Raw genomic sequence first — 12,917 nt, 5'->3', positions numbered from 1 at the left:
ACACAAAAAGTTATTGTGGCACCTTTGTAAGTAAAGACCAGAACTTTTTAAACTAAAATATTAGGATTTGCTATGGGACACAGCAAAAGCAGTCTTGATAGGGAAGTTCATAGCACTGCAGGTCTAACTCAAAAAAATAAGAAAAAATAAATAAACTATTTAACCCTAAAACTTAATGAATTATAAAGAGAACAACAAGAAAAATCCCAGAGTTAAGTAGAAGGAAGGAAATAATAAAGGAGCAGAAATAAATGACATAAAGACTAAAAAAAATACAAAAAAATCAATGAAACCAAGGGCTGGTTCTTTGAGAGGATAAACAAGATTGATGAACCTTTAACCAGACTCATGAAGAAACAAAAAGAGAGGGCCCAAATAAATAAAATCAGAAATGAAAGCAGAGAAGTAACCACTGACACCACAGAAATACAAAGGATTGTAAGAAAATACCATGAACAACTATATTACAACAAGCTGAACAATGTGGATGAAATGGACAAATTCCTAGAAAACTACAATCTCCCAAAACTGAATCAGGAAGAATTAGAAAACCTGAATACGCAAATAACAACAGATTAAATAGAAGCAGTAACCAAACAACTCCCAGCAAACAAAAGCCCGGATCCAGATGGCTTTACAGGGGAGTTTTACCAAACATTCAGAGAAGAACAAACACCTATACTCCTCAAACTATTCCAAAAAATCCAAAAGGAAGGAACACTTCCAAGCTCTTTTTTTATGAGGCCAGCATTATCCTAATTCCAAAACCATATAAAGACATGACAAAGAAAAAGAATTACAGGCCAACATCCTTGATGAATAGAGATACTAAAACCTTCAACAAAATATTAGCAAATTGTTGGGTAGTGCCGTCGAGGCCATCAAAGCCACCTGTTGTGATAGTGAATTTGCCCAAACTTTAACCGCAGCAATCCCTCAAGAGTCCCTGACCCGTGGGGTGTACAGTGAAGAGACCCTTAGAGCCCATTTCTATGCTATCCAAAAGCTGGCCCGGAGGGTAGCAATGATTGATGAAACCAGAAATAGCTTATACCAATACTTCCTCTCCTACTTGCAGTCCCTGCTCCTATTCCCGCCTCAGCAACTGAAGCCACCCGAGGAGCTCTCCCCTGAGGATATAAACACATTTAAGTTACTGTCATATGCCTCCTATTGCATTGAGCATGGTGACCTGGAGCTGGCGGTGAAGTCTGTCAACCAACTGAAAGGGGAGTCCAGACGAGTGGCACAGGACTGGCTGGAGGAAGCCCGGATGACTCCAGAAACTAAACAGATAGTGGACATCCTGACAGCATACGCCAGCGCTGTAGGAATAGGAACCACTCGAGTGCAGCAGGAGTAAGGCCTAGAAGTTTTGTCAGAGGAAGTCAACAGTAATACATGAAGGGTTAGCAATGGGGTCCTAGAATTGTCTAGAAAGGGGCAGGTTACAAATGCTGTCCTAAATGTTAACACCTGTGGCATTTATATTATTTCCACTTGCTATCATGTCACTGAACTCCAGGAGTACTTTCTTTGCAACTTGTGCAACATTTTCTGTTTTTCAGGTTTTACTGATCAGACTGTGAGCCAATCAAAATGATGTTTGTGATCCCTATTATTATTGATTTTGTCCCTGGAGCAAACTGAATAAAACAGAAAAAACAATATATTAGCAAATTGCACCCAGCCATGTATTAAAAAGATCATACAACATGACCAAGGCTTTGTGCATACACATTATGTGGGAACTCCTGCATGAATCTTCTTCCTTGCTAGGCCATAAACAACTTGAGAACAGGGATTTTGTTTCATGTTTCTTTACATCTCCAGTTCTGAGCAAAGTATTAAGAACAAAGTATGTCCTCAATAAAAACATGTTGAATGAATGAATACATAACCACAACATAAAATTCAATTAGTAAATGTCAAATACTTAGTTTAACAAATCAAATATCCTGATTATTTACATGTAAATAATTAAATCATTAACACTAAAGAAGTCTTGATACATTGTATTAGCTTCCAAGCTTACCTGCACATCTTAACTGTAGTACATCAGATGGCACATTCAATGCGTATGAAAAATGGTCCCTGAGGTTTTTAAAACTGCTGTCAATTTTAAAAGGTATTATCACTTCCTGGCACACAGGAAGAAGTACAGCTTTTACTGTAGATTAAAAAAAAAAAAAAAGGAAAGAATGAATCATGGTCAAAACAAGGGTCAGCAACCTACAGTCGATAATCAGATGGAAAATCATGGAACAGTTTTTACATAGAATGCAGGTGCTTCTGCCATATTCCCCCACCACCTGCACCTCCATAATAAGAGTTACTTTTCATTTCCTATGAGAAGTTGCAAGCTTTTGCTTTGATAATCAATGTAGAATCTCAAAAATTAACATTGATGATGAATACCTGTTCCCCAATGCCAGCTCAAAGTTCAGATCTCTCTTCTATTCCCTGGCATGAGGATCAGTGCACATTCGGTATTACCTCCTGGCTCAAAATATCAGGAGAAATATAAAATAAAACTAACTGCTTTGAAAAATTCCCACTATCTGCTATATATTACTCAGATTTAGACATAGAAAATTAAGCATTTTTGTGTAGTACTGGAAAGGGACCCTGAGGCTTAGAGGGTGTCCCAATACTTTAATTACATATTGATATCATACTTCACTAAATCAGTGCATATTTATGAAATTAAGAAAAAGTAATAAATTTTCAAAGAAATTTTTCTTTGACCTTGCAACTACAAAAGATATCACATACTAAATCCATTCTTCTTCTCATAATTTATGTCTATAGTTGACAAAATGGAAAACACAAAATCAGTTTTGCAAATATCAGAAATACCTACACACAAAAAAATCTGGAATAACTACACAAACCCACTTTTCACAAAAATGGACATTATGTGGTTCACTCCCCATTTTATAAAAAGGAAATCAAGATACTTTGAAAATTTTAAAAACTGTCATTATAAAATGATTGTCTATTCACAAATTATAGGAAGGAAATACAGTATTTAAAAACTATTGCAGGTAAACGTTTTCTTTTCACCTACAGATTTTAAATTTTAATGAAGAAGATGGAAAAGGTAATATGGAATAGAGTGCACACTGTAAGCCAAAAGTGCCTTGTATATTTCTTATGTCTGATATGACAGTTTTCATAAACTAAATGAGACATCTGCAATCCCAAGATGAAATTCAGCTAGGCATTGTTGATGCCAAGGTTCTTCAAACTTGTTGAAATTTATTTTCACAGTTCTCTGTCAACAAAGAGAACACTTCCACAGATGTTAAATTCTCAGAAGGCTATTTTAATTGTTTTATGGATTCAAAATTCGATGATAAATATATTTTAAATTTAGGAAGGGAGGTGTGTTGAGGAATTTGTGAGCCTCGCGGCCAAGACAACATTTTAAAAAATCACCACGAGTTTGTTATAAGCTACAATATGAGGGAATCACAGGAATATGAAAAAATGAATCTCAGTTAACACTGAATAATGAAATCTAAGGATAACACCTTCAGTTAGGTGTAATTGGGCTTGATTAATTTCTTTGTCTTCCTTTTCATTCTTAACTTATAAGCCTCACAAGGTTAAACTACTCCACTGAATTCAAAAGCTACATTTTACCAGCCAAACTAACCTGCTGTAATTGTTGTTAAGTGATGGCTCACGTTCTCACCCTGAGGATGAAAACTCTCTCAGAACTTACGGACAAAGCGGAGAAGCAGTAGTCAGTTAACCAGGCAAGTAGAAAGGTTCTCTGTACAATCACTTTCTTGCTGCCCCCTCTGCTTTGTTACCAACAATGCAGTAATAACTCCTACATGCCACCAACATTATATCTTTAAAATTAAACTGTAATGAAAGACAATGATTTTTCTGAAGCTAAAAATAAGGTAACACTATGCAGAAATTTGGACACCGGTAAAAGCAACATATGTGTGCACTGGCTATGAAACTGGGAAATCTGGGGTCAAGTTCCCATCCCACTGTTTGCTAGCCCCTTACAATTAATTCCAAATTGGCATGCAAAAGAATTACAATTATACCCAAGAATTTATCTGCCATTTCCTAAGATCCCTAGACATTTTAAAAACAGGATTAAAAAAACAGATAAACATCCATTTAAAATTAAAGATATTCATTTATTTAGGGAGAGTAGATACTGTAGAATAGAAAAGCTTCACATGCAGTTAAGAGATTCAAGTGGTTTAGCTGGAGACATTTGGTGTATAGGAAAGGGGAGAGTAAAATCAAATGTAAAACAAATCTTGAAGCAAAACAAGAAAAAGCAAGCCTTCTTCAAATGAGGATAAGAATTATCCCATCTTCCCTGGGTAATACCTGTTGCTGTAGGATCTACCACTGCTGTTTTCAGAGAGCCTCTTAGAGCCTCTATTTTATCCATCAATATCTGATAATCTTTGGAATACCGATTGGTTGTATCAGATTCGGTGAGATTGTAATCCGAAACTTGCTCAGATGTCGTAACTTCTTCATTGGATGCCAGGCTTGAAGAGCTCTGGTCACCCTGCTCCTTAGCTTGCGGTTCAAGGACATCGCCAGACAATTCTTGCTCAGATCCATTGTCTTCAGTTTGATCTGACTCTGGAGGCTCTTCTGAGATAACTGGAATCTTGATCGTCTCATAAGGATCATCACTTTCTTCTGTTGCAACAGGAGTATCCAGAAGATCCAATTCTTCTAACTCTTTAGACATTTTCCTGAACTGAGAAAATTAATGCATTTACTATACATAAAAACATATATACCAAATATCACATTCATTGCTGGTATACATTAATGTTCACAAAAATTGTAAATTTTTTATTGATTCATAAAGTATACAGTATAGGGTTATGTATGGAACAGCATATCGGGTAAATGGCCTCCACGGCTTGGCTGGCACATGTGCACTCTTTTGTTGAAATTTTCTATGACCGTTTTGCATAAATGTGGCTGAATTTCGATGAGGCTCATTTTCATCTTGATGGCTTGGTTAATCGACAAAATTGTCGCATTTGGGGTTCAGAAAATCCACGAGTGATTGTTGAGAAACAAATGCGTCCACAACGTGTCACTGTTTGGTGCAGATTTGGGGCGGGAGGCATCATCGGACCATTCTTCTTCAAAAATGCGGCTGCTCAGGCAATAACAGTTAATGGTGCTCGCTATCGCGACATGATAATCCAGTTTTTATGTATGCTATTCCATACATAACCTTATACTGTATACTTTATGAATCAATAAAAAATTTACAATTCTTAATTATAAACCTGTGTTTTCTATCAAAATTACTTCTTGCGTGAATTTTGGGACACCCTTAAATACAAACTACTATGGAATTTATGCTCTGGCATTACAATTGATCAGATGCTCCAAGGACCCTGCCAGCTCACACAGCAACTACATCCTGGATAGTACACACTGTTTGTAGTAGCTTTGCTCTTACAAGACTTAGCAGAGGTCTCCAATGACCTCTACCCCCTCCCAAAACCTATATCAACAATCAAATATTGATCCTGGAGCTGACTAGGGCCTGAGCTACCGCAACCAGCCTTGGAAAACAGTATGACGCCATCCAGGAGCTTGGGTCTGGGTGGACCAGGACAGCCCAGGGCCAAGCTGAAGAGGCAGGAGCTGGTGCAGGGTAGTGAGGAGCCAGTGAGCAGTGAGCCAACCTATAGAAGCTGGCAATCAGGAAGGAGGGATAGAGGAAGTGACCTTGAGGCTGATTTCTGTGGCAACCAGCAGAGGGAAGATTAAAATTTGGAACAGTAGTGAGATGGGAAAGCTGTGATTGGGGTTCCCACTTGAAGCACAAATCCTTATGGAGAAAAAAAATTAATCTTAGTGAAATTGTCTGGCTACTAGATGACAATTTTTTTTAAAAAATCAAATATGTGTCTATGGGCCTCTCATAGTGGACCCATGCCAGAGGAAGTTGCAGCCTCAAACCATTGCCCAGCCTCCTTATCCTTGGGCTGTGAGCACTGAAGGGGGCTGTACAGTAAAAAAAAACCAAAAAAACAAAAACAAAAACAAAAAAACAAATATGTGGAATAAAAATATATAGTTGTTGAATCCAGTGACTATAGCATTAGAGTTGAAGAGATAATTAGTAAATTGGAAGATAGAGATTTTACAGAATGATGCAAAGAGATAAGGATATGAAAAATATGAGAGTTTAAGAGACATAGAAAAGAGTAAAAGAAAGTCTAGTGTGTTTTTCTGCTAAGCATATATCTTGTTGTGAGCTAAGGATGGATTTGTATTGCTAAAATAAAAAAATAAAAAAATTATGCAGAGGAAACCAAGATGGCGGCATAGGTAAACACCGGAAATTGCTGTCTCCCACAACCACTTCAAAAAGACAAAACGGACATCATCCTGAACCACAGGAAGGCTGGCTGAGTCGAAATTCTACAACCAGAAGAAAAGAGAAAAGCACACTGAGACTCAGAGGAGGTTGGGAAGTAAAGTGCAGAGGTACGGAGGCGCACGTGGAAAGGGGCTGGCAACTGAGGATGCGGCTGTCTTTTTCAATCGGGAGGGAGACACAAGCTCCCGACATCTCTGAACTCCAGTTCAGGGAGAGTCTCTGGGGACCCAGACTCATATGGGGAGAAATAGTACTGTCTGGCATTGGTCAGAACTCGAGGGCGGCTTTCTCTCAGAGGTGCTTGTAGCCATTACTGGGACACTGAGACTCGGGGCCTCTTAGGGTAGGACTGAGGAGCAGCCATAGCTGCTTGCTCCGCCCTATTGATCCCCTGAGACCCCGCCCCACCCAAGCTGTGCACAGAGGCTTTTTCATATAAAAGGCCTGGCCCTTTGCAATCTGAAAATTACCTAACAAACTGCAGCTGGGCCAGAAAGACCCAGAACTTCCAAAAGAAGGCCTAAGGCCCCACAGCAGCTTGCATTGCTTCACAGCTGGGCCTCATCTGGGCACCTCCAAACCCCAAACAAAGAAGAGGAATCTGCAGATCTCTCCATAGCTCCTGCTGGGTAGCCTCAGGCAGAGGCTAAATTAGCACCTCCTTAGAGATCCAAGAGCCAGTGTACCTAGTGGTCAGAATGGGACCATCCAGATTACAATGCCTCAGATCCATAAGGGACACACTAAGGGGGCAGACTCAGTGAGCACCAAAGCCCTCACTGAAGCAAGTCTTGCCTCATAAGGGTGTCTTCAGCACAGAAGTTCTCCCACTGTAGACACAGCTGATTCTCACAGCCAATTGGCCTGGAGGTCAATTCCTGTAGTGATACCTACAACAATCAAGGCTTAACTACAACAAGACTGTGCACAAAGCCCACAAAGGGGTTCACCAAGAGTGTCCACCTCAGGTAATTGGGGAGGCTGAGCCACTGGGCCCTATAGGACACCTAGCACAGAAAGCCACTCTATCAACACAGGGAAGCATAAAAAATGCAGAGACAAAGAAACAAGTCACAAATGACAGAAATGGAGGAAAGCAAACTACTGGATATAGAGTTCAAAACCACACTTATAAGGTTTTTCCAGAATTTTCTAGAAACCGCTGATAAATTTAGTAAGACCCTCAAGAAATCTAGTGAGACCCTCGAGGTTATGAAAAAGGACCAACTAGAAATTAAGCATACACTGACTGAAATAAAGAATATTAAACAAAATTCCAACAGCAGACTAGAGAATCGCAAAAATCAAGTCAAAGATTTGAAATACGAAGAAGCAAAAAACACCCAACAGGAAAAGCAAAAAGAAAAAAGAATCCAAAAATATGAAGATAGTGTAAGGAGCTTCTGGGACAACTTTAAGCGTACCAACATCCGAATTATGGGGGTGCCAGAAGAAGAGAAAGAGCAAGATATTGAAAACCTATTTGAAGAAATAATGACAGAAAACTTTCCCTACCTGGTGAAAGGAATAGACTTACAAGACCAGGAAGCACAGAGAACCCTAAACAAAAGGAACCCAAAGAGGACCACACCAAGACACATCATCATTAAAATGCCAAGAGCAAAAGACAAAGAGAGAATCTTAAAAGCAGCAAGAGAAAGAAACTCAGTTACCTACAAGGGAGTACCCATAAGACTGTCAGCTGATTTCTCAACAGAAACTATGCAGACCAGAAGGGAGTGGCAAGAAATATTCAAAGTGATGAATGCCAAGAACCTACAACCAAGATTACTTTATCCAGCTAAGCTATCATTCAGAATTGAAGGTCAGATAAAAAGCTTCACTGATAAGAAAAAGCTAAAGGAGTTCATCACCACCAAACCAGTATTATATGAAATGCTGAAAGGTATCCTTTAAGAAGAGGAAGAAGAAGAAAAAGGTAAAGATACAAATTATGAACAACAAATACACATCTATCAACAAGTGAATCTAAAAATCAAGTGAATAAATAATCTGATGAACAGAATAAACTGGTGAATATAATAGAATCAGGGGCATAGAAAGGGAGTGGACTGACTACTCTGGGGGTAGGGGGAGGAGTGTGGAGGATGGGGAAAGAGACTGAACAAAAATCGTACACCTATGGATGAGGACAGCGGGGGAAGGGGGGAAGGGCAGAGGGTGGGGTGGGAAACGGGTGGAGGGGAGCTATGAGGGAGAAAAGAGGAAAAACTGTAATAATCTGAATAATAAAGATTTAATTTTTTAAAAAAATACGCAGAGACTGCATGTGGCTTGTGAAGCTCTTTTCAGAAAATTTGCCAGGTCCTCATCTAGCATATTTCAAAGTGGAGTTCCAGAAGAAAACAGAAAAATGGAAAAAAATGAAATATCCTAAAAAATAATGGCTGAGAATTTTTCAGAATGAATGAAATATATGGATCCACAGGTCCAAGAAGCATAGCATATACCTAATTCATAGCCATGTACATTGTAGTTAAATTACATCATAACAGCCGAAGCTGGTTTGGCTCAGTGGATGGAGCGTCAGCCTGTGGACTGAGAGGTCCCGGGTTCGATTCCGGTCAAGGGCATGTACCTGGGTTGCGGGCACATCCCCGGTGGGGGATGTGCAAGAGGCAGCTGATCGATGTTTCTCTCTCATCGATGTTTCTAACTCTATCTCTCTCCCTTCCTCTCTGTGAAAAATCAATAAAATATATTTTAAAAAAATTACATCATAACAAAGAGCAGGTCTGGAAAGCAAACAGTGATAAAGGACATATCATCTACTGTTTTGAATCATATTAATTTTCTGACATTAATAGAAAAGAAAGAAAATCACTGCAGATTGCTCATTTGAAAAATAGAAGCCAAGGCAACAATATACTAATTAAAATAAGATAGCTATCAACCTAGAATTGTGCACCCAACAAAATAATCTTTCAAGAAAGAAAATAGATACATTTACAAATAAATTAGCTTCAAGATATCTGCTCTAAAGGAACTCCTAAAGGATATACTTGAAGAAGGAGGAAATGAGTCCAGTGAAAGTCTGAAGTTCAAGAAGAATAGATGAGCAAATAAACATATATTGTCAACACAAAATAATAGTAAAAAAATGAAATATTATATAATAAAACATGTAATTGGAAAGATGAAAATAAACTGCTCGATTCCTTATACTGTTTAAAAATACCGTTTAAATTTCAAGTACAACAAATAAAATAACTAGTTTTAAAATTCTAAAACAAAAGGCGGGGGAAAGTGAAATGAGATAAAAACTGAACAAAACCTCAATTTTTTAAAAATTCCAGAAACTTCTTTAGGCTCTCACCCACTAAAACAAAACTTCCTTTTGGTTATTTTCTGCCATAACAGAGCTCAATGGCCTGATTAGAAAGAGAGTATCTAAACAAACCCTAACTCAGCAACATACTTATCTGCCCTTTTTGGAGAGTCTGGGGTAAAGCTCTTGTTTCTATCTGGAGGGTCCCCCCTAAAATGGCCAAGATGGCTCTTCTAAATCAGCAACAAAATCAAGAACTTCTGCTCTTCAAAAAACACAACTAAAGAAATAAAAAGACAAACCATAGAGTGGGAGATAATTTTTTTTGCAAAACTCACAGCTGATAAAGGACTTGGATCAAAAATATTCAGAGAACTCTCAAAACTCAATTAAAAAAATTTAACCGTAAAAAAAAAAAAAAGAGTAAAAGATTCAATAGACATGTCACCATGCCAGAATAGATACAGAAGGAAAATCAGCAAAGCCTGGACTACGCTGAGGCAAGTGTGGTGCCTGCATGGCTCGACACTTGGACCCGAGCCTGAGAATAAATGCCTCCTAAAAGTCTGGACCCGGTTGCCTCAGTTACCTCATTCTAGTTCTGGTCCTGAGAACAAGCACATGAAAAGATGCTCCATGTCATTAGTCATTGGAGAAATGCAACTTCACATCACAATGGGAATCTACTACACACTTATTACAATAGTTAATATACGTTGGTGTATTTCTTTTTAGCTCAACACTATCAAGGGCTAGTGAGTATGAAGACAAGTGGCTTTTATACCTCGATGGTGAAAATGAACACTGGTGGGTGCAGCATTTGGGATAATTCTGACAATTTTCTTATAAAATTAAAAACATACTTATTCTATAACCCAGCAATCTGTGTCCTTCACCCAAGTGGAATGAAAAGCTACATTCACACAAAACCTGTACACAGAAGTTTAGACAGGCTTTATTCTTAAGTCACCAAAGACTGGATGGAAACAATACAAATGTTCCTTAGCTGATGAATGGATTCATATACTGTGATACATTCATAAATGGAATACTACTCACCAATAAAAAGGAATAAACTACTGATACACACAACATGGAAGAATCTCAAATTATGCTAAACAAGAAGCCAATTCGAAAGGCTGCATATTCATGATTCACTGAAGTGATAAAACAAAGCTATTGGTTCACAAACTCGAGCTCCCCAGGTAAAATCCAAAACTGCAACAGAGCGGTTTTATTTTGTCTTGTTTTAGAGGGGGGGCGGGGAGAGAAAAGCATTGATTTGTTGTTTCATTTATTTATGCACTTATTGGTTGCTTCTTGTATGTGCACTGACTGGGGATCAAACCCACAACCTTGGTGTATCTGGATGATGCTCTTACCAAGTCAGCTACCCGGCCAGAGTGATAGGTGGCAATTTTAATAAGGGAACTTACATAGGAGGCTTGTCTTGGGCAGCTGCAAAGAGGAGTAGATCTCTGCAATCACCTACCAAAATTTAAGGTTTTATATAGAGACCTTACCCCTGCCGAGTCATGTATACAGACCAGACGGTCTCAACACACATTACTCTCCAAGGACAGTGGAGTGGATGAGGAACCTCCCATTTCTCTATCTAGTTCAAGGGTCAACCCACAGTCAGGTCCTCTTGATGACCTTCCACAAAAGCACAGACCAGCCTGTGCATTTTTACAGGTACAACTGCGTATTTGTATATGGAGGACACCTCTAGAAGATGAACTGGAAGACATGGATGGATTGAAGGCAGAACTATTTAAATGTTTTATCATTTACTTCTATTATCTATTCAAAGTAAATGCTTTAATCTTGAAATTTGTTTTAAAAGAAAATTGTTATAAAAGAAAATAGTCTCCATTATGATTACATACCAAAAAAAAAAAGTCCCCCTTCCACCTGCAAGGCATGATAGATCTAGAATGTGAGTGTAAGCAGCAAGGCAGGGGTCCAGTTTTGCTTTCTACCAAATAGACTTGAGTTTTAAATTCTTTTAAAAGGCACAGCAAAACCAGGGGAGGAAAGGAGGTGTGAGACTGCCAGTGAGGAAAGTCCGTACGCCCTCTGTTTACTAAAGACTGAACATGGGCCACGGATGGCTCAACGTGTCCTAATGCCAGCGCTGGGTACACACACACGTTGCTTCTATGCTATTCCCGGGAAAGGCACGGGGGTGGGAGGTGGTCCTTCCGAATCCCAAACCACTGGGGCAGAGCCAGAAAGGGAACCCAGAAAGAAAGGACGCTTTGCACGGTTTTTAAACCAAAGAGGGACATTCCCGACGGGCCAGTCAGCCCCCAGAGCCCAGGCGGCATCAGCACCCGGCAGAGACCTCGGAGTGCAGCGCTGGTAGACCCCTGAGGCAAGGCCGGCCTAGCGGCTGGGTCCGGAGTGTGCAGCCGGAACCTGTCCTACCCGACTCGGTCCCAGTGGTTTCTCAGGCTCCAAAAGGTCCGCACTGGCTGATGCTCTGTTACCCGCAGTATCCTAGCAACGCGGCTCGCGAGAAGAGAAGGTTCTCGCGCTGGAAAGAATGGCAGCGAAGGGGCGGGATGAGGCGGGGTCGGGGGCGGGGCGAGTGGGAACTGGGGACGGGGAGAAGAGAAAGGGCGAGGGGAGAAGGGGCAGGGCGGAGTCAGGGGCGGGGCGGAATCAGGGGATGGGGCGGGGCGAGTGGGGACTGGGGAGTGGAGAGAAAGGGCGAGGGGAGGGGAGAGGCGGAGTCGGGGGCGGGGCGGATCAGGGGATGGGGCGGGGCGAGTGGGGACTGGGGAGTGGAAAGGGCGAGGGGAGGGGAGAGGCGGAGTCGGGGGCGGGGCGGATCAGGGGATGGGGCGGGGCGAGTGGGGATAGGGAGTGGGGAGGGGCGGGATGAGGCGGAGTCGGGGGCGGGGCGGAACCTGGATGGGGCGGGGCGAGTGGGGACTGGGGACTGGGGAGGGGAGAGAAAGGGCGAGGGGAGGGGCGGGGCGAGAAGAGGGCACTGGGGGCGGGGCCGGGGCGAGCACCGCTATTACCCGCGGGTTAGATTTGAAAGGGAATCGGACTCTAACAGCTCTCCCAGCTCCCTTGTACACTAGTGAAAGAGCACAGCTCTCTACGCTATAGATGTAAGAAATCAGGATTATAGAAAACTTAAATATGAAATGAGAATGAAGATCTTGACAAAGGAGAACTCAGATGTACAACAGTCGGTGCCTGCTTGCTTTT

At 40.8% G+C, this 12,917-nt stretch overlaps 1 protein-coding gene and 1 pseudogene across 1 annotated transcript in view; one reads left to right on the top strand and one right to left on the bottom strand.

Annotated features, from left to right (window-relative positions):
* The window catches only part of IQUB (IQ motif and ubiquitin domain containing), a 55,708-nt gene extending 50,914 nt beyond the window's left edge, over positions 1-4,794 (bottom strand). The window contains exons 1-2 of the mRNA XM_036328809.1: positions 4,366-4,794; positions 2,036-2,170 (exon numbers count right to left, since the gene is read on the bottom strand). Of these exons, the coding sequence (XP_036184702.1) occupies positions 2,036-2,170; positions 4,366-4,741 (511 nt within the window). The 5' untranslated portion in view covers positions 4,742-4,794. The remainder of the gene's footprint in view (positions 1-2,035; positions 2,171-4,365) is intronic.
* A 1,126-nt stretch (positions 4,795-5,920) lies between these two features.
* On the top strand, positions 5,921-6,034 carry LOC118666679 (annotated as a pseudogene).
* The last annotated feature ends 6,883 nt before the right edge of the window (positions 6,035-12,917 follow it).

Source organism: Myotis myotis, unplaced genomic scaffold (assembly GCF_014108235.1).
Source record: "Myotis myotis isolate mMyoMyo1 unplaced genomic scaffold, mMyoMyo1.p scaffold_m19_p_11, whole genome shotgun sequence".
NCBI lineage: Eukaryota > Metazoa > Chordata > Mammalia > Chiroptera > Vespertilionidae > Myotis > Myotis myotis.
The sequence above is the reverse complement of the archived record's forward strand: the minus strand, read 5'-3'. Positions and strand labels throughout refer to the sequence as shown.